Raw genomic sequence first — 19,885 nt, forward strand, 5'->3', positions numbered from 1 at the left:
GAAATTGTTCACTGATAATTACTCTCATGTGAGCCCTTTTTGTCGACTTACAGTTACATTAAAGTATAAACACACTTACTACAATACAAACAGTTCCTATTCTAATTTGCCAATTGTTATTTCTTTTAAGACATAGTTAAATTGTGCCAAATGATAAGTATGCTCATTTATGGATATCTTCTGTTAGACTCTGGAAAGGTGACCTCATTTAGAGTGAGGTCGCCTGTTTCAGATCTAACAATATGGTATGGTAACTAATATTTAAGGAATTGACAGCGTATACTGGAAATATAGATTAAATAAACTTTAATATACACTTTCCGATATTTCGGCGAACGTTACGTTGCCATCTTCTTGGGAACTTACTAAAAAGACACGTGCACACAAGTACTAATACAACAAATGAGACTGAGGCTAGGATGCTAGCGTTTTCCTAAAGTCCTGATGGTGCCCCCCCCGGCGGACTATATTGGTAGTTCTTGGCCTTTGGGCTGAAGTTCTTTTGATAAAAGTTTCCCAAATTTGGGGCAGTTTCATGCATCCAAATTTGTTGAGGTTTGGCATGTTCCTAAGGGCCGAGGCTGATTCCATGAATAGTCTTTCATACTTGAACTTGCTGCGGTGTATTACTGTGGCTTTCTTCCATCTTATTCTGTGGCGAGTATCCAGAGCGTGGTCTGCAAGCCCAGAGTGGCTGTACTGGTGAAATCGGATGTAATCCTTGTGTTCTGAGATTCTGATATTTGCTGTCCTGCCTGTTTGGCCAAAGTAGGACAGTTTACAGCTGCAAGGGACCTGGTATACACCAGGTAGGTCTAGGGGAAGTGGTTGGTCTTTGGTGGAGCGGATAAGGGATGCCAGTTTTCTATGTGGTTTGTAACAAGTGGTCAAGTCATGTTTTTTTAAGATTTTATTGATTTTTTCTGAGGTGCCTCTGATGTAGGGAATAGTGATGGATTTAGAGTAATCTTTTTTGTGAGGGGGGAGGGGGTGGTGGGTTGTGGATAACTGGGTTAAGTATTTTTTGGATTTTTTGGAGGGGTAGCCGTTGGCTGAGAAAGTGTCACGGATGTGATTTAGTTCAGAGGTTAGGGCTTGATCATTAGAACAGATTATTTTTGCCCTGTTGAATAATGTTTTAATAACTCCATATTGTTGTGAGGGGGGGGGGGGATTGTTGGTGAATGTATCTGCCTGTATGGGTGGGTTTTCTATAAACTGAGAAAACCAAGGTTCCATCAGGTTGGCGGGTGACTAGTGTGTCTAGGAAGGGGAGGTTATTGTTTTCCTCTTTTTCCAGGGTGAATTTGATTCTAGGGTGTTGGTTGTTCAAGTGTGTTAGGAAGGAGAGGAGCGAATCCGGGCCATGTGGCCAAATAGCGAAAACATCATCAACATAGCGAAGCCATATGGTAGGTTTTTGTGGGGCTGAGTTTAAGGCTTTCTCTTCAAACATCTCCATGAAAAAGTTGGCCAAGGGTGGGGAAAGTGGTGAACCCATGGCTGTCCCCTCTATCTGTTTGTAGAATTTTTCCTGCCAAACGAAATAGCCTGAGTTCATTGTAAACTGAAATAGGGCTGAGATATCGGGAGGAAATTTAGCTTGGATTAGCTCTAAGGTTTCTTTAAGAGGGACATTCGTGAATAGGGAGGAGACATCAAAACTGATTATGTCATTGTGTTGGAGTGTAAGGTTTTCTATACTGGCTTTGAAGTGGGCTGAGTTTTTTATGTGTGATGGTGCATTGCCAGTATAGTGTGAGAGCGCTTTGGCTAAATGCTTGGCTAGTTTGTAAGTGGGGGAATCAATGCCATCCACTATGGGACGCAATGGCACATTTTCTTTGTGTATTTTTGGGAGCCCATATATGCGGGGGGGTCTAGAGTTATAGGGTTTTAGTCTGTTGGTAATCTCCACAGGCCAAGAAGTGACCTTCTTAAGGAGCCTATGGAGTTTTCTAATTTGTGAGCTGGTGGGATTGTAATCAATGGGGAGGTAAGTGGAGCGATCTAATAATAAAGCCTTGAGCTTACCTGTGTAGTCTTTAAGATTGAGTACCACAGTGGCGTTCCCCTTATCCGCTTTGGTGATCACTATTTTTTTGTTTCTCTTCAATTCTTGTAGTGCCTTGTATTCACTAATGGATATGTTGGATTTTGGAGGTTTTGCTTTATTGAGAACACAGGCTACATCCAATCTAATGTCGTTGGCGATGTGGGTTGGAAGTTGGCGAATCCCGCGTTCAATTTGAATCATTAATTCCTCGGCCGGTAATTTCCTAGGAGCAATGGCGAAGTTGTGACCACGTGACAGAGCGTGGATTGCTTCTGGCTTTAAGGTAGCTGACGATAGGTTAACAACAGTGTTGGTTTGTAGTTTCAACGCCGAGTTCTTTGTTAATTTATCAAACTTGTTGATATGTCGGCTTCGTACTCTTTCAAATTCTTTTTTAGCTGCCGTACACGAGACGTCATGTAGGACCGACCAAAGCTCGTGATTCAGCGTATGTGAAAGCTCGTTTTCCAACGTTGCTAAAGCGCTGTTTATATCGGCTAGGGAACCGCGTGTAGCAGTAATTTGTTCCCGAAGTAATGCCTGGCTAGCGTGGTTGTAAATACGGAGAGCTTTCTGTGAGATGAAGCGGTGTTTGAATTTAACACAGTTCGGGATGACATGATTATCCCGGCAGCGTTTTAGGAATGCCAGACGGTTAAGTTGTCTGGATAATTTCAGCCTCAGTTTGCCGTAATGGCGGGCCTTGCGTGCGAAGAGATCTCCGTGGATGATCATTATTCTTGTTGAGAGGCTTATACGCTGGTTAGACATAATAACTAATATTTAAGGAATTGACATCGTATACTGGAAATATAGATTAAATAAACTTTAATATACACTTTCCGATATTTCGGCGAACGTTACGTTGCCATCTTCTTGGGAACTTACTAAAAAGACACGTGCACACAAGTACTAATACAACAAATGAGACTGAGGCTAGGACGCTAGCGTTTTCCTAAAGTCCTGATGGTGCCCCCTGGCGGGCTATATTGGTAGTTCTTGGCCTTTGGGCTGAAGTTCTTTTGATAAAAGTTTCCCAAATTTGGGGCAGTTTCATGCATCCAAATTTGTTGAGGTTTGGCATGTTCCTTCATCTCACAGAAAGCTCTCCGTATTTACAACCGCGCTAGCCAGGCATTACTTCGGGAACAAATTACCACTACACGCGGTTCCCTAGCCGATATAAACAGCGCTTCAGCAACGTTGGAAAACGAGCTTTCACATACGCTGAATCACGAGCTTTGGTCGGTCCTACATGACGTCTCGTGTACGGCAGCTAAAAAAGAATTTGAACGAGTACGAAGCCGACATATCAACAAGTTTGATAAATTAACAAAGAACTCGGCGTCGAAACTACAAACCAACACTGTTGTTAACCTATCGTCAGCTACCTTAAAGCCAGAAGCAATCCACGCTCTGTCACGTGGTCACAACTTCGCCATTGCTCCTAGGAAATTACCGGCCGAGGAATTAATGATTCAAATTGAACGCGGGATTCGCCAACTTCCAACCCACATCGCCAACGACATTAGATTGGATGTAGCCTGTGTTCTCAATAAAGCAAAACCTCCAAAATCCAACATATCCATTAGTGAATACAAGGCACTACAAGAATTGAAGAGAAACAAAAAAATAGTGATCACCAAAGCGGATAAGGGGAACGCCACTGTGGTACTCAATCTTAAAGACTACACAGGTAAGCTCAAGGCTTTATTATTAGATCGCTCCACTTACCTCCCCATTGATTACAATCCCACCAGCGCACAAATTAGAAAACTCCATAGGCTCCTTAAGAAGGTCACTTCTTGGCCTGTGGAGATTACCAACAGACTAAAACCATGTAACTCTAGACCCCCCCGCATATATGGGCTCCCAAAAATACACAAAGAAAATGTGCCATTACGTCCCATAGTGGATGGCATTGATTCCCCCACTTACAATCTAGCCAAGCATTTAGCCAAAGCACTCTCACACTATACTGGTAATACACCATCACACATAAAAAACTCAGCCCACTTCAAAGCCAGTATAGAAAACCTTACACTCCAACACAATGACATAATGGTCAGTTTTGATGTCTCCTCCCTATTCACGAATGTCCCTCTTAAAGAAACCTTAGAGCTAATCCAAGCTAAATTTCCTCCCGATATCTCAGCCCTATTTCAGTTTACAATGAACTCAGGCTATTTCGTTTGGCAGGAAAAATTCTACAAACAGATAGAGGGGACAGCCATGGGTTCACCACTTTCCCCACCCTTGGCCAACTTTTTCATGGAGATGTTTGAAGAGAAAGCCTTAAACTCAGCCCCACAAAAACCTACCATATGGCTTCGCTATGTTGATGATGTTTTCGCTATTTGGCCACATGGCCCGGATTCGCTCCTCTCCTTCCTAACACACTTGAACAACCAACACCCTAGAATCAAATTCACCCTGGAAAAAGAGGAAAACAATAACCTCCCCTTTCTAGACACACTAGTCACCTGCCAACCTGATGGAACCTTGGTTTTCTCAGTTTATAGAAAACCCACCCATACAGGCAGATACATTCACCAACAATCCCCCCCCCCCTCACAACAATATGGAGTTATTAAAACATTATTCAACAGGGCAAAAATAATCTGTTCTAATGATCAAGCCCTAACCTCTGAACTAAATCACATCCGTGACACTTTCTCAGCCAACGGCTACCCCTCCAAAAAATCCAAAAAATACTTAACCCAGTTATCCACAACCCACCACCCCTCCCCCTCACAAAAAAGATTACTCTAAATCCATCACTATTCCCTACATCAGAGGCACCTCAGAAAAAATCAATAAAATCTTAAAAAAACATGACTTGACCACTTGTTACAAACCACATAGAAAACTGGCATCCCTTATCCGCTCCACCAAAGACCAACCACTTCCCCTAGACCTACCTGGTGTATACCAGGTCCCTTGCAGCTGTAAACTGTCCTACTTTGGCCAAACAGGCAGGACAGCAAATATCAGAATCTCAGAACACAAGGATTACATCCGATTTCACCAGTACAGCCACTCTGGGCTTGCAGACCACGCTCTGGATACTCGCCGCAGAATAAGATGGAAGAAAGCCACAGTAATACACCGCAGCAAGTTCAAGTATGAAAGACTATTCATGGAATCAGCCTCGGCCCTTAGGAACATGCCAAACCTCAACAAATTTGGATGCATGAAACTGCCCCAAATTTGGGAAACTTTTATCAAAAGAACTTCAGCCCAAAGGCCAAGAACTACCAATATAGCCCGCCAGGGGGCATCATCAGGACTTTAGGAAAACGCTAGCGTCCTAGCCTCAGTCTCATTTGTTGTATTAGTACTTGTGTGCACGTGTCTTTTTAGTAAGTTCCCAAGAAGATGGCAACATAACGTTCGCCGAAATATCGGAAAGTATATATTAAAGTTTATTTAATCTATATTTCCAGTATACGCTGTCAATTCCTTAAATATTAGTTATTATGTCTAACCAGCGTATAAGCCTCTCAACAAGAAAAATATGGTATGGAAAGAAGGAAAAATACCTGAGGAATGGGTGAAATCAATATTAGTGACATTATACAAGAAAGGAAATAAGCTAGAATTAAAAATTATAGAACAGTTGCTTTGACAAGTCACTTTGGTAAGGTGGTGATGATATTGACAGTAAGATTGAGAACACAATTGGAAGCATACCTTGCAGACGAGCAAGCAGGATGTAGAAAAGACAGAACTACAATTCAACATATTTTGACATTGTGGTTAATAGAGAAAGCTAGGAGAAAAACAAAAACATTTACACTTGCTTTGTTGATTTTCAGAAGGTGACATTAGCAGTGCTAGAATCCTATGGAATTGATAGAAAACTAATAGCTATATTAAAAGATGTGTATAAGAATGCAGTTGCAGCAGATAGAGTAGATGATGATTTGTGGAAATGGTTTAGAACAAGCAGAGGTACTAAACATGGGGGGACTCAATATCCAAGCATTTTCATTGCACATTTAGAAAGAACAATGGATCAAATGAAGGAAGATGCAAAAGGAATATTAGTACATGGGATGTGAATTGTCATCTGCAAATCTCAGATTATTATTGTTATTATTGAATATTAAAGAGAAATACAAAAAACATTGAATCTGTTAAATGAGGAAAGGCAGAGATTTGGACTTGTTATGAACTTGGAAAAAACAAAGACAATAGTATTTAGTGAGAAGATCATGAAACAAAAGATACAAGTGGATAGAATTGATCTAGAAAATGTAGAACAATTCGCATATTTGAGAAATAAAATGACATATGATTTGGACTGTAAAAAAGAAATAAAGATCTTGAAAGTTTATATTTTTCACTTGGTTAGAATATAATAAATTTATTTTAATCCTTTATTCAAGTGTGAGCAAACAAAGTTTGCGCCTGAAAGTATCTTCAGGACTAACATTAGACATATCCGCAAGGAGATGTGTTTTGCATTATGGGAGATACTGAGATAGGAGTGATAGTATCTTGCTCCACCTTTGCAAGGAGTTGCCCTGGTGTTGCACCACCTTACCCCAGTCCTGAAGATACTTTCAGGCGCAAACTTTGTTTGCTCACACTTGGATAAAGGATTAAACTAAATTTATTACATCTAACCAAGTGAAAAATATAAACTTTCAACATCTTTCTCTAAATCCAGAGTAATTTATTAAAAAGGTGGCACACCATTTGGCAACTCTTATAGGTAGAGATGACCTTGCTAATGCTTCTGGCTGGTATCTCGACTTGGGCCTGGCTCCCACTGAAGAGACCTCAATAAAGGTCGAAACTAGTCTGGGTAGTGGCCCTTCCCTTAATGCATAACATTAGACGTATCTGCAAGGAGATGTGTTTTGCATTATGAGAGATACTGAGATAGGAGTGATAGTATCTTGCTCCACCTTTGCAAGGAGTTGTCCTGGTGTTGCACCACCTTACCCCAGTCCTGAAGATACTTTCAAGCGCAAACTTTGTTTGCTCACACTTGGATAAAGGATTAAACTAAATTTATTATAGAAATAAAGATCAGGATTGCAAAGGGAAGAACAAATCTGAAGGCCATGGGTAACATCTAGAAAAGTGAAGTGATCAGCCTGCAAATAAAACTAAGAGTACTGGTAACATGTATCTTCAGCAATGTACTGTATGGATCTGAAATGTGGGTAATAAATAAGGAATCAAGAAAAAGAATTTTGGCATTTGAAAGAACTTGTTACAGGAAGATTCTAAGAATAGGATGGGTATAGAAAATCACAAATGAAGAGTTCTATCAAAAGATACAACCAAACTCCTAGTCTGACCTATTTAATCCTTGACATGCACAGTAAACCTGATATTCCCATATCTGGACAATAGTTTTTTTTGGAAGTTCTTAAAAGTTCTTATAAGAAACCTGATGCCCATGTCCTATCAGGTTGCTTTAAAGATTTCTTTCATTTATATTTTAAGTAATATATATTAAGTTATATATATAATTTATATATTATTCATTAAGTATTTGTAATATTACAATATGTCATAAGAAAATTTTAGTAAAACTTTCAATTTACTTTATATATGGATTGTTGCATAAAATTCCAATGTTTTTTTTTTTTTTTTCCCCTCAAGAACTTGGAGCTGATTCAGGATGCAAGGACAGCAAAAGCATATAGAGATGAAATTGATATTCTTAGAGAAAGGGTGAGAAATATTTCAAATATTGTTTTACTGTGATGGGAAAATTAATATCCTGGAAATGCACTGTATTTTATATATATATATACAGGTAACCCTCGTATAACGCGGAAGTTAGGTCTATAGAAATGCCGTGTTATATAAATCATTATACGAGACTCAGATTGCATAGAAAAAGTACAGTTATGTTCGATATAATTTTTTTAAAAATTATATAAACAATAATGACATATCCAACAAAAATATATTTTTATTTACTTCAGGTAATTCATGTAAGTTAAGAAAACATAAATTATGAAACAAATACATAGTATAAACTTATAAAAATTATGAATTGTACATGAACTTCATTGCACATAATGCATAAATGTTTTAGGCAAAATAAAATAAAGTGCATATTTTAATCGTCATCATTGTCTTCAAAACTAAAAGAACGTAGATATTCTTTATTTACGAGTGGCTGGACGTCATCATCACTTGAAATCTCTTGGACATCATTTGTATAATTCTCATTGCATACTTCGGCTGGTTTAGTTATCAGGAAGTCAGTAATAAGACCTTGCTTACTACTATGCTGAAAATATTAAGTTCATAATATGGAGCTAAACAAATATCCAATTGTCTCATGAATTTTCCGGAGCACTCCATTGAGGGATCATTATCTGTAAAATAACTTAACTTTCTTGCCAAGTTCAATCCTTCTGCTAATTTCATCATCATCAAATTCCTGCCATGTACCCTCAAGGGATGTACAGGTTTTGATAGTACTACATGAAAAATTTACATCATTACTAACTTCCTATCTACAATTTTCCTCCAGATCAGTCTGTTACTTGTCAAGACTCCAATGTTATCAAATCTTATATTTCTGTCGCCTAAGGCACTTTGTACCGTATCAATCCATCTATATCTTGGTCTTCCTCTGGGTCATTTTCTTGCCAACCTGGCAGAGAACACTTGTTTTGCCAATCTTTCCTCACCCATTCTGTCTATGAATTTATTCAATTGACTTCCTACTATACCAGCTTTATTGATTCTGTTCCCTATTTCCATATTTAATTTACCATCTTCACTAAAAATCGTCCCTAAGTAGGTGAAATGTTTTGCTTGTTCCACAGGTTCTCCGTTCACAGTGCAGTTGACATTTTCAACAAGTTTGCCTATTTTCATTGTCTTTGTCTTTTTATTGCTGACTTTCATACCATATCTATTACAACAGTTATTCAATTTAGTCAAGGAATCTTGCAGACTCATAGTGGATTTATTGATAAGTATAACATTGTTCGCATAAAGCAAAGAGCTGACATTAACATCTCCAATTTTGATATCATGTTTAATACCGCTTTCCTTCATAATGTGATCCATATAGTTGATGAATAACAGAGGGGATAATGTACATCCTTGTCTCACACCAGATTTAATATTAAACCATTTTCCTGTACTTCCATCAATTCTAACTGCTGACTTACAACTCAAATAAAGGCTAAGTATTGTCTGATTATAATGCCCCATTGAATCATATAACTGTAGCGTCAATAGCTTATCTCTTGACACTTTATCATATGCCTTTTCCAGATCTACAAAACTCAAATAGAGATCTTTGTTATATTCCCATGATTTCCCCACTATTTGTCGTAAAGTGAAGATCTGATCCTGACAGCCTCTATTTGGCCGGAATCCAGCTTGTTCTTCACCAAGCTTTTCTTCTACAATTCTTCTCAACCGTTTCTCAAGTATACATGCATATATCTTACCAGGAACACTCAGTAGGGAAATACCTCTGTAATTCTCCCATTCAGTTTTATTTCCCTTTTTATATATGGGTACTATGAGAGCTCTACTCCAATCATCGGGAATGTATCCCTCTGTGCAGGCCTTCTGAACTATGCTGTGCAGCCACTGCAAGACTTCTATACCACCATACTTCAGCATTTCTGGTCGAATATCATCTACTCCTGCTGCCTTACCATATTTTAAACCTTTGATGGCTTTTTCTACTTCAAGTATGGATATGTATTCCTGACTATATGCCTGTTAAGTGTTTTTTACCACTGTGCTATCACTGTTTGTTTCATTTAGCAATTTCTCAAAGTAATTACTCCATACTTCAAGGATATCTTTTTCTCCTGTTTTCATGTCACCTTTATCATCTCTAACTCCTTTTACGGTACTCTTTCCTCCATTTCTAAGCTGCTTCAACAACCTCCAAAATATTTTGCTGCCTTCTTGATATTTATTTTCTATGTTCTTGCCAAAGTCCTCCCATGACTTTTGTTTAGCTAGTATTACACAGTTTTTAGATTTATTACATTTGTCTCTGTATTCTCTAAGAGCGCAAGCTGACGTATTTGCCAGGAACTTTTGATGTGCTTTCTTGTTTTTCTTCACTGCCTCTTTAACTTCCTATGTCCATCATGGAGTTCTGATTTTTCTATCCTTGCAGACATCCTCACCACATGTCTCTCTGGCTGAATCAATCAAGGTTTTCTTCAAGGCTTGCCACTGAATCTCTAAAGTTTGGTTCCAGTTCTCAAACTCTTTCATTTTTTCCTCAATAATCTTTGCGTATTTTAGTGTACAGTTCACATCTGAGAGCTGCTCAACTTTAATTCGCTTTAAAATTTTCTTACATGTTATTCTTTTCAATATGAAATTCAATTTTATCTGCTCAAGACTAAATAGTGATCACTTCCAATTTCAAATCGTCTGTACACTATGGTGTTCTGCACAAGTGAGAAAACATCACTATGAACAATGACATAGTTGATGAGACTTTTCTTATTTCTTGTCTCTTCTCTCCATGTGAATTTGTGCACATGGAGAGAAGCAATATGTTGGAACATGGTGTTAGTAATAAGTAGTCCATGTCCTGAGCAGAAATCCAACAAATATTTGCCATTCTTTAACAGATTCATCACAATCAGAATCTTCGGCAGAATTTTCCCTGCCATTTGGTTTGACGTCATCTATTAATTGTAACAGTTCCTCCTCATTTAAATCTATTTCCCCATCAATTAAATTCACTAATTTCGTTTTCAACCATCGCAAAAGCCCTCTAAAAAAGTATTACATATTGTATTTAACTCATCAAAAAATAAAGTGCTCAGCTTGAGATTAACATACATGATTTTTAAAGACAATTTTCAACAATAAACACTTTATGTGGTAAACAATTGACGTACATGCATGCTAAAGGGTATTTCCCCTAATATAAATTTGCTACTTATAACTACATGCGTGATACAGGCGGATGCAAATTTAATGAAGATGAAATTTGATTTTTATGTTGTGCGGTGAAAAATATATGAAAAGATAAAGGGTTACTGCAGTTTGTAGACCGTGTTATAACGAAACCTTGTTGTATAAGTATCGCGTTGAACAAGGGTTACTACAATTTGTAAACCGCGTTATATCGAAACCGCATTGTATAAGTACCGTGTTGTACGAGGGTTACCTGTATGTGTGTGTGTGTATATATATATAGTAAAACTTTTCAGTTGCACACACACTAAAATGTTTAATTTGACTGTGAATAATTTAATAATCAGCTTAATCCAAACTGGATTTCATTCTGCCAACAAAATATAGTTTTGCATGCTTTTCAGGTGGTTTATTTCAGTTTTACTTCACATAAAACTGCATTCTCATTGACAATTTATCATCTTCAATCTACCCTCAAGAGGTGTACAGGATATTATGATAGTGGTACAAGAAAAGTTTACATTATTACTAACTTCTTATCAACAATTTTCCTCCAAATTAGTCTTATCTGTCAGGACTCCAATATTGTCAAATCTTATTTTGTTCTTCTAAAGCACTTCTAATTGCATCATTCTACCTAGATTTTTGTTTTCCTTTTTGGTGCAAACCAAACATCTACTTTGCTACAATTGCCTCTCCACCACTACTACTGCTGAGATAACTCTGCTCACACATTCCAGATACTAACAATGTCATATTCCTACCTAATATCTATATTTATAATATGATTTTGCCACTGATGCTTTTTGTTCACTCTCATGATTTTTCTCAGAACTTATATCTGTCGGTTCACGGACAATTCATGGCTCGAAATATTCATCATTCATCTCGGAAAAAAATTCGCTAGAAAATTGAAACGATTTTGCATTGATACTGATATGTGAAAAGTAAATTCAATAGTTATTATTTTATATATTTATATTTTGTTTATTTAGATTTTAATTAAATTTTCATAATATTTTATGAAAATTTAAGCCCTTGAATGCCCTTGAACTGAAACATATCCCCCAAATCGGCAAGGCAATAATCATAGACAAACAAGACAACGAAACAGTGCTTAGAATATCTGAAACTATTGCCATAAAATGCAGTGAAAATTCAATCAACGTCCACCGCTCCTACCTAATTTCTGAATGTTGGACGATCCAGAACTTACAAATTAAGCCACGCCTCCGGCCATTTAGCGACAACAAATGCCCTTATTTGGCAGATTCAACTTGCTGTCATGACATAGCTCTACACTCATTCCGAAAATGATCCGATGATGGTTAGTCGATCAAAACGGTCTGCGCCCCGTTAACGCTCTCCCCTGCCCCAGTTTCCCCACAAGTAAACCCTTCTCTCCTCCCCCCCCAAAGCGCCCTTAAACACAATAATATATATATATTATTAATACAAAACCGGGTTTCCAAATTTATTTTTCCCACCTCAAAACACCCCCCCCCACGCTCCCTTCCTCCTTCTCTCCTCCCCCCCCCCCGTTATAAACAACCTTCAGGAGGATCATGGAATTGGAAGACATCCCAATATCAAAACAAGGTATGTACAAACATTTTCCACCTCCTTTATTCTGCTATAATTGCCTTCTATACTCACCCATAATGCCCTAAAATATAGTAATTATAGCCAATATTTTTAAAATGAGGGACACTCCTAAACAAAAACAGGCTATAATAGCCGTAATTATAATAATAGTGTTTAAGAGGAGTAGCATGGGAATTTTTCCAGAAACTATACCTAATAATATTTTAATTCTTATACCTTGAAATTGATGGGCGGGTTTCTTAATTTCTGTTTCGTCTTAAAAAGTTGTAAATATTCTCTCTTAGATACTACAGGTTCTGCTGATGGAATATTAATATTTACAAAACTGGAATAGGATACTACTTTTTTCTCTACTTTTTATTTCACAGAATTGATCGGTTGTGCTCCTGAGAGGCGCATATGATATCATCACTGTCATATGCAACATCATGGGCTGTTTATGGCTGGATATGCAGCCATAAACAGCCCATGATGTTGCATCATCTGTGAAATAAAAAGTGGAAAAAAATTGATAGCATTATAAACATTGTTCTTTAAAGTTTAGCTTGAAATGTACAAACAAATATTATATAGTGAATTATTTAAGCTTAGGATAGTTGTCTGGTTTCTGAAAAATTAACCACTAATCATGCACTCAAGTATAAGAATTGAGAAATTTACAGAAAGTGGAGTTGAAGTCAGTTTACCTTATGAGAGGCTGATACATTTAAAGGAAGCAGTTATTCGATTCATGCTGAAATATGTTGTTGGAAAAAAAAGTTGAAAAAGTTTAGGGTTGCATATACAAGTGCAAATTTTGTGTACCTCTGAGATTTCTGTGATTTAGTTTCTTCTTATGAATTCTGTGAAATACAAAAAAAAAGTACAAACTTTGTTTGTATGCAATAGTTCCTTTATTTTAATTTTAATTACAAATACAGTAGTAAGTTTGATTAACCATTTTATTTCAGTTTAGGATTAATTTGATATCTCACACTTAGGAAGCAAGAGGTTTATTCCTTGCCAGTGTAAAAACTCAGTAAATATCTCTGGATATTTAAATATATATATATATATTAAAGAAATATTTTCCTATGTGTATTTCTTTAGTGTACATTAAAATAATTGTATTATATATATTCATATTTATGTATCCCAAAGGGCTACAGGAGAAAAGTTATTTCAAACTACACAAAGATTCACTAGGAACTTGCCAGTAAAATAACTAAATAAAATGAATTATTTAACATCTTAAAAATTGGAAGCTCTCCAGAAACCAGTATCGAGTACAATAAGATAAATGCTGAAATTAAACAAAAAAATAATATATTACAAAGAATGGCAAGAATTTTGCCACAGCTTAAATCCAAACACCTCAGATATCAAACTTTGAAAACTGACTGCTAATTTACAAAGAGACCTACCAAAGGCAAATGAGACTAACACACTAAAAGATCCAGATGGAAATATCAAAATAGGAGGCAGGGAGATCGCAAATACATTGGCCTTTCATTTTCAAAATATAAGCAAACTAGAGATGAATACTAGGAAAGACAATCAAATGCTGCAAATTTCCTAAAATATAAAAACAAATTATTTTGGGATCCATTTACAATCTCTGAATTTAGATATGCCTTGAAGAGACTAGATATAAATAAATCATGTGGAGCAGATAACATAGAAGGAATTGTGATCAAACATTTTCCTTCCCTAGCCCTAGATTGGCTACTCCACCTATACAACTTCTTCTTCTTCTTCTTCTGCAGCTTCTCCCACTTAAGTGGGGTCACTGTTTATTATGAGTCTCCTCCACACCTTCCTGTCTTGGGCTGTCACCACATCCAAGTTCTTCATCTTCAAGTCCTCTTCTACCAGCTCCCTCCATCTCTTCTTTGGCCGCCCACGCTTCCGCCTTCCTTGCACATCCATCTGCATGACCCTTCTTCCCACATATTCGTCCTCCCTCCTCATCACATGACCAAACCATCTCAACCTTGCCTCCTGTATTTTCGCTCCTAAGTTCGTAACTTTCACTGTTCCCCTGACATATTCATTTCTCAGATGATCCTTTCTGGTCACACCGCACATCCACCTAAGCATTCTCATCTCTGCTACTTCCATCCTGCTAATGTTATTTTTCCTCAGGGCCACAGTTTCTATAGCATATGTCATAGCTGGCCTCACTACTGTCCTATAAATTTTGCCTTTCAGATTGATCGGCACCCTCTTATCACATAACACTCCAGCCATCTCCCTCCAGTTCCTCCAACCTGCTTGTATCCTGCATCCCACTTCCTTCTCACCTCCTCCATCTTCTTCCACTGTCGAACCTAAGTATCTGAAGTCTCTCACCTTCCTGATGACATTTCCTTCCAGCTCCAGGTCTGTCTCTTGGCCACTGCCCACTGCGCAACACATATACTCTGTCTTACTTCTGCTCAGTCTCATACCTCTCTCTTCCAGTACTTTTCTCCATCTTTCCAGTTTAGTCTCTGCTTCTTCTCTTGAATCTACACACAGCAAGATGTCATCTGCATACAACATTGTCCAAGGTGCATCTTCTCTCACCTCCTCTGTTACCACCTCCATCACAATATTAAACAGAAACGGACTTAATGCTGACCCTTGATGCAAGCCAACTGTTACTTGAAAACTTTCTGTCTGTCCCAAACAGGTCCGAACACTTGTCTTCACATTTCTGTACATTTCCTGCACCAACCTGACATATTTCTCCGGCACCTTCTTCTCCCTCAGACACCTCCAGACTTCTTGCCTTGGCACTCTATCGTATGCTTTCTCCAGATCAATAAATACCAGATGTAGCTCCCTTTGTTTCTCTCAATATTTTTCCGTCATCTGTCGTAACCCAAAGATAGCATCTGTTGTTGATCTACCAGGCATGAAGCCAAATTGTTCCTTTGCAATCTCCACCTCCTCCCTCAATCTACCATCAAGAACCCTTTCTAGGATCTTCATTGTGTGGGACATCAACTTTATTCCTCTGTAATTTTTACAGTCTTGTGCATCCCCTTTGCCCTTGTAGATGGGAACAAGAGTAGTTTCCCTCCATTCCTCGGGTATATTTTCCTGTTGGCAAACTTTCATGAACAGGTCCCACAGCAGGTCAATTCCCTCTTCCCCCAGTGCCTTCCATGCCTCCACTGGAATTCTGTCGGGGCCCACCGCTTTTCCATTCCTCATCCTCTTCATGGCCTCCGTCACTTCCATTCTACTGATGTTCTGCACCATCCCCTCAGAAGGCTTCCCATCTCCTCTGTGTACTCCACCTATACAACAATAGCCTAAAACAAGGAAAAGCTCCAAAAGACTGGAAGACAGCCACAATCATACCAATTTTAAAGCCTAACAAACCTCAAGACCAGCCAGGAAGTTATAGACCAATTTCACTGACTTCACAGGGAAGATCCAGGATAACATTAAGCACAGTGACATATATAAGAGCTCCTGATTGGGATAAGTTTTCTAGGAATAATTAAATATATATGTGTAATTTTTTGAGTAAGAGAGGCTGTAAACGTTGTGCGTTACCGGTTTTATTAGTGCGGGGATTTTTTTTGCCAAAACTTAATTACGAAATTGTTATTATTAGACTTAATAACCTGCAAAAAATGGCGGCGGCATTGTCATTCCATGACTTTTATTTAGATTTCAGTCGTTTCGTTAAGTGTGAGGTCTGTTATATGTATTCTTTCGATTACATAAATGATTTGTGGATATTTGGTGAGGATGGAAGGAGGGTGTGTGCAAAGTGTGACCTGAATGAGGAATTGATGAATGCAAATATGAAATTGATGACAGTTAATAGCGAGATTGTTGCGGGGAAATTGGGTGCATGTTTGAAAGAGAAGGATAGTGAGAAAGAGAGGCAAAAAAATGTTAAAAAATCAGTAAAAAAGAAAAAGAGCAATTTGAAAACCGTAACGGATGTTAAAAGGGACGCAAGTGAGGTGAGAGTGGCGGAAGGAAACGAAATTGAGAGAACGAATGTAACTAGAAATGGTGTGATGCAAAAATCAAAAGTGAAAAAAATCGAAAGAATGGATGATAGCGAAAAAAGAATGAACGATAGCGAACGTTCGATGCATGTTGGACTGAAAGAACAGAAACAAAGAATGATGAATGAGTGTGAAAATGGGAAGAATGATAGCGAAAGTTGGACGCATGTTGGACCGAAAGTACGGAAACAAAGAAGGATGAATGAAAGTGAGAAGAGGGGGTCGAGAGATTAGAAAGATTGAATGTGTCGCGAGATTCGGAAGTTGAATTAGATTGGATGAGGCAAGAAATGAAATGGATGCAGAATGAAATTAAGAAAATTCAGGTAAAAACTATTAAAATAAATAAAGATGGAATGAAAGAGTTAACAAAAGATGAGCGAGTGGCGTTGTATGGCAACTCCATTATTAAAGGTGTGCTGGAGGATAAAATGCACAAGGTATGTTTTCCAGGTGCTAAAATGAGTAGAGTGATTGAGGCATTGGATATGAGGCAGGAGCGAGCAAAAGAGTTAATAGTATTAATAGGTATGAATGATTTGAGAGAGGACAAAGAGTGTGTCAGAATGGATATCAGGAGGCAGCTTAGAAGGATAAAAGAGAATAGTGTGATAGGAAGGATAGTTAGTGTGCTGCCTAGGTATGACTGTGGTGAAATGAGGAGGAGAGCAAGGATTATGATGATATGCTGGCTGAAATGCGTGAGGAGACAGGAGTACAGTTTGTTAATGTGTGAAATGAGTTTGAGGGACAAAGTGAGCTGTATGGGAGCGATGGACTGCATTTACGTGGTTATGGTGCGAGTCGCTTTGAGAGATTGCTGCTGGAAGGTAGAGAAGTGAATGAAGAGAATAAATCAGATTGAGTGAGAAGTGATGTGGAAGAGCGGTGGTTATGAATGGGGAAGTGAGTGGTATGAGTATAGAAAATGAGAGAATGGGTGTGCAAGAGGAGCAGGGAAACTGGGAGGCTCAGGGTGGACAGGGGTACACAGCATGAGAAAGGTGGATGCTCCAAGAGAAGGTGAGCATGTGTGGGCAGGAAAGGAATGGGATGACCAGGAATCAAGAGGGAAGAGTTGGAAATGAAAAGAGTTTTAAAATGAAGAAGCAGAAAGGGAAATGGCCCCAGTCGAGCATGGAGAGAGAGATGACATCAAGTGAGTGGTAGTATCAGTGGAATTAGCTGTAGATCCAGAAATGAGCTATTGTGTTTGTATACAAATGCTAGCAGTATAAGAAACAAGGCAGATAAAATGGTTGCACTAATTGCATCTGTTCACCCAAAGATTGTCAGAATAAGTGAGACATGGTTGGAAGAGGACGACATCCTGACAGGAATAGAGATGGAAGGGTATGATGTGTTTCGTGAGGACTGAGGGGGTGAAAAGAGAGGGGGAGGAGTGCTATTGATGATAGAGAAAGAGTTATATCCATACAAAGTAGAGATGCAAGAGGGAAATAGTGCCAGTGGTTTTGAGGCAGTGTGGTGTGAGGTAGAAGTGAAAGGAATAAAATACTTGGTTGGATGTTGTTATAGACCAGGAAATGTGGGTGCTGGTGATAATGAAATGTATAATCAAATTAGCTAAGCAAATGAGAGAAGGGTGATCATTATGGGTGATTTTAATTATGGCAATATAGACTGGAATGATGAGATTGCAACTGGAAGTAAAGAAAATGAGTTGCTTGAGTTTTTGAGGGAAAACTATCTTAGACAGTATGTAACAGAGGGCACACAAGAATTAAGGGTCTTGGATTTGATCATCTCATCAGAGGATGTAATTATAAATGAGATGTCAAATCATCCACCAGTTGGTGAGAGTGACCATGAGGTGATTACCTGGGTGGTTACCAGCAGTGTGAGGACCTCTGTGAGAAAAGGGTATATGTGGAACTTCAAGGAGGGTGATTATGAAGAGCTCAGGAGACAGCTTGAGGGTGTAGCATGGAATGAAGTGTTAGCTGGAAAAGAGATCAATGCAGCTTGGGGGATTTTCAAAAACTTTTTATAGATCCAATGTCTAAATGTATTCCAAGTATGAGAAGGTTAAATAAAGTAGGTGTGAGATGGATGAATAAAGAGATAAAGCATGCGATACAGAGAAAGCAGGCATTGTGGAGGCAGCATAAGCGAAGGGGAAATAACCAATTCCATGAGGTCTACAAAGACTAAGCAAGGAGGGTGACTTGGTTGGTGAGGGTAGCTAAAGAGAGGTATGAACAGCAGTTGGCTAATGAAGCCAAAAAGAATCCTAAGGAATTGTTTCGATATGTAGCCAGCAAAAGAAAGAATAATTATCGAAGGATGACATTGATTGGACAAAATGGTATAAAGACAGCTGATGCAGAATGTGTGGTGGAGATACTTAATGAGCAGTTCATAAAGATCTTTTAATCTTGTGAATGTGACTTCATGGCGGGATTGAGAGCAGTTGATAATGGAGAGGAGAGACTGACTGTAGGTGAGCAAGAGGTGTATGGGCAGTTGAGTAAACTAGATGTTAATAAGGCTGTGGGACTTGATAATATATCACCACATATTCTGAAAGAATGTGCCAGGGAGTTGAAGCCTGCCTTGACATATTTTTTTAATGAGTCTTGCACTCGCTCAAGTTCCTAATTAGGGCAAGATTGTGCCACTTCATAAAGGAGGTGATCGAACTCAAGCATCAAACTATAGTCCTATCTGTGTGTCAGGTGTTGTCGTTAAGTTGTTGGAGAGGCTTGTGAGAACTAGTATCCAGAGTTGGGTTGATGACAATGGTATTATCTTTGATGGACAGCATGGATTTGCTAAGGAGGGGTTATGTTTTAGTAATCTACTTACTTATTACAATAAAGTGACTGCTTCCTTGGACAGAGGAAAAGGATACACAGTAATATACTTGGATTTTGCAAAGGCGTTTGATAGAGTACCTCATGATAGGTTGACAGTCAAACTAGAGTAGATGGGGTTAGATATTAGATTGGTGCATTGGATTGGAGACTGGCTGTCTGACAGGTATCAACAAGTTGTGTATGGGGGAGTGATATCCAGGAAAAGGAAAGTCACTAGTGGAGTGCCTCAGGGGTCTGTTTTAGGTCCATTACTGTTTAACTTGTATATTAATGATATAGGTGAAGATTTGGATGGAGATATTCAGTTGTTTGCAGATGATGCAAAGTTGGGACGAACCATGAAGAGTAGTGAAGATGTTGTGGCCTTGCAAGAAGACTTGAATAAATTGAGTGATTGGGCAAGCAAATGGGGATGTGAATTCAATGTTGCAAAATGTAAGGTTTTAAAATTTGGAAAACAAAGATGGGATGCAGAATTTATGCTTGGTGAGAATATATTA

General features: G+C 38.4%; 1 protein-coding gene across 3 annotated transcripts in view; it reads left to right on the top strand.

Moving 5' to 3' along the window:
* Girdin (protein girdin) overlaps nucleotides 1-19,885 on the top strand; it is a 576,472-nt gene that overhangs the window by 146,324 nt on the left and 410,263 nt on the right. For all 3 annotated transcript variants that reach the window (XM_090411135.1, XM_090411137.1, XM_090411136.1), the window contains exon 9: nucleotides 7,679-7,750. In XM_090411135.1, the coding sequence (XP_090267261.1) occupies nucleotides 7,679-7,750 (72 nt within the window). The remainder of the gene's footprint in view (nucleotides 1-7,678; nucleotides 7,751-19,885) is intronic.

The sequence above is a fragment of the Typopeltis vanoorti genome, chromosome 21 (genome assembly GCF_054136105.1).
Source record: "Typopeltis vanoorti isolate ZY-2024b chromosome 21, IOZ_Tvanoo_1.0, whole genome shotgun sequence".
Lineage (NCBI taxonomy): Eukaryota > Metazoa > Arthropoda > Arachnida > Uropygi > Thelyphonidae > Typopeltis > Typopeltis vanoorti.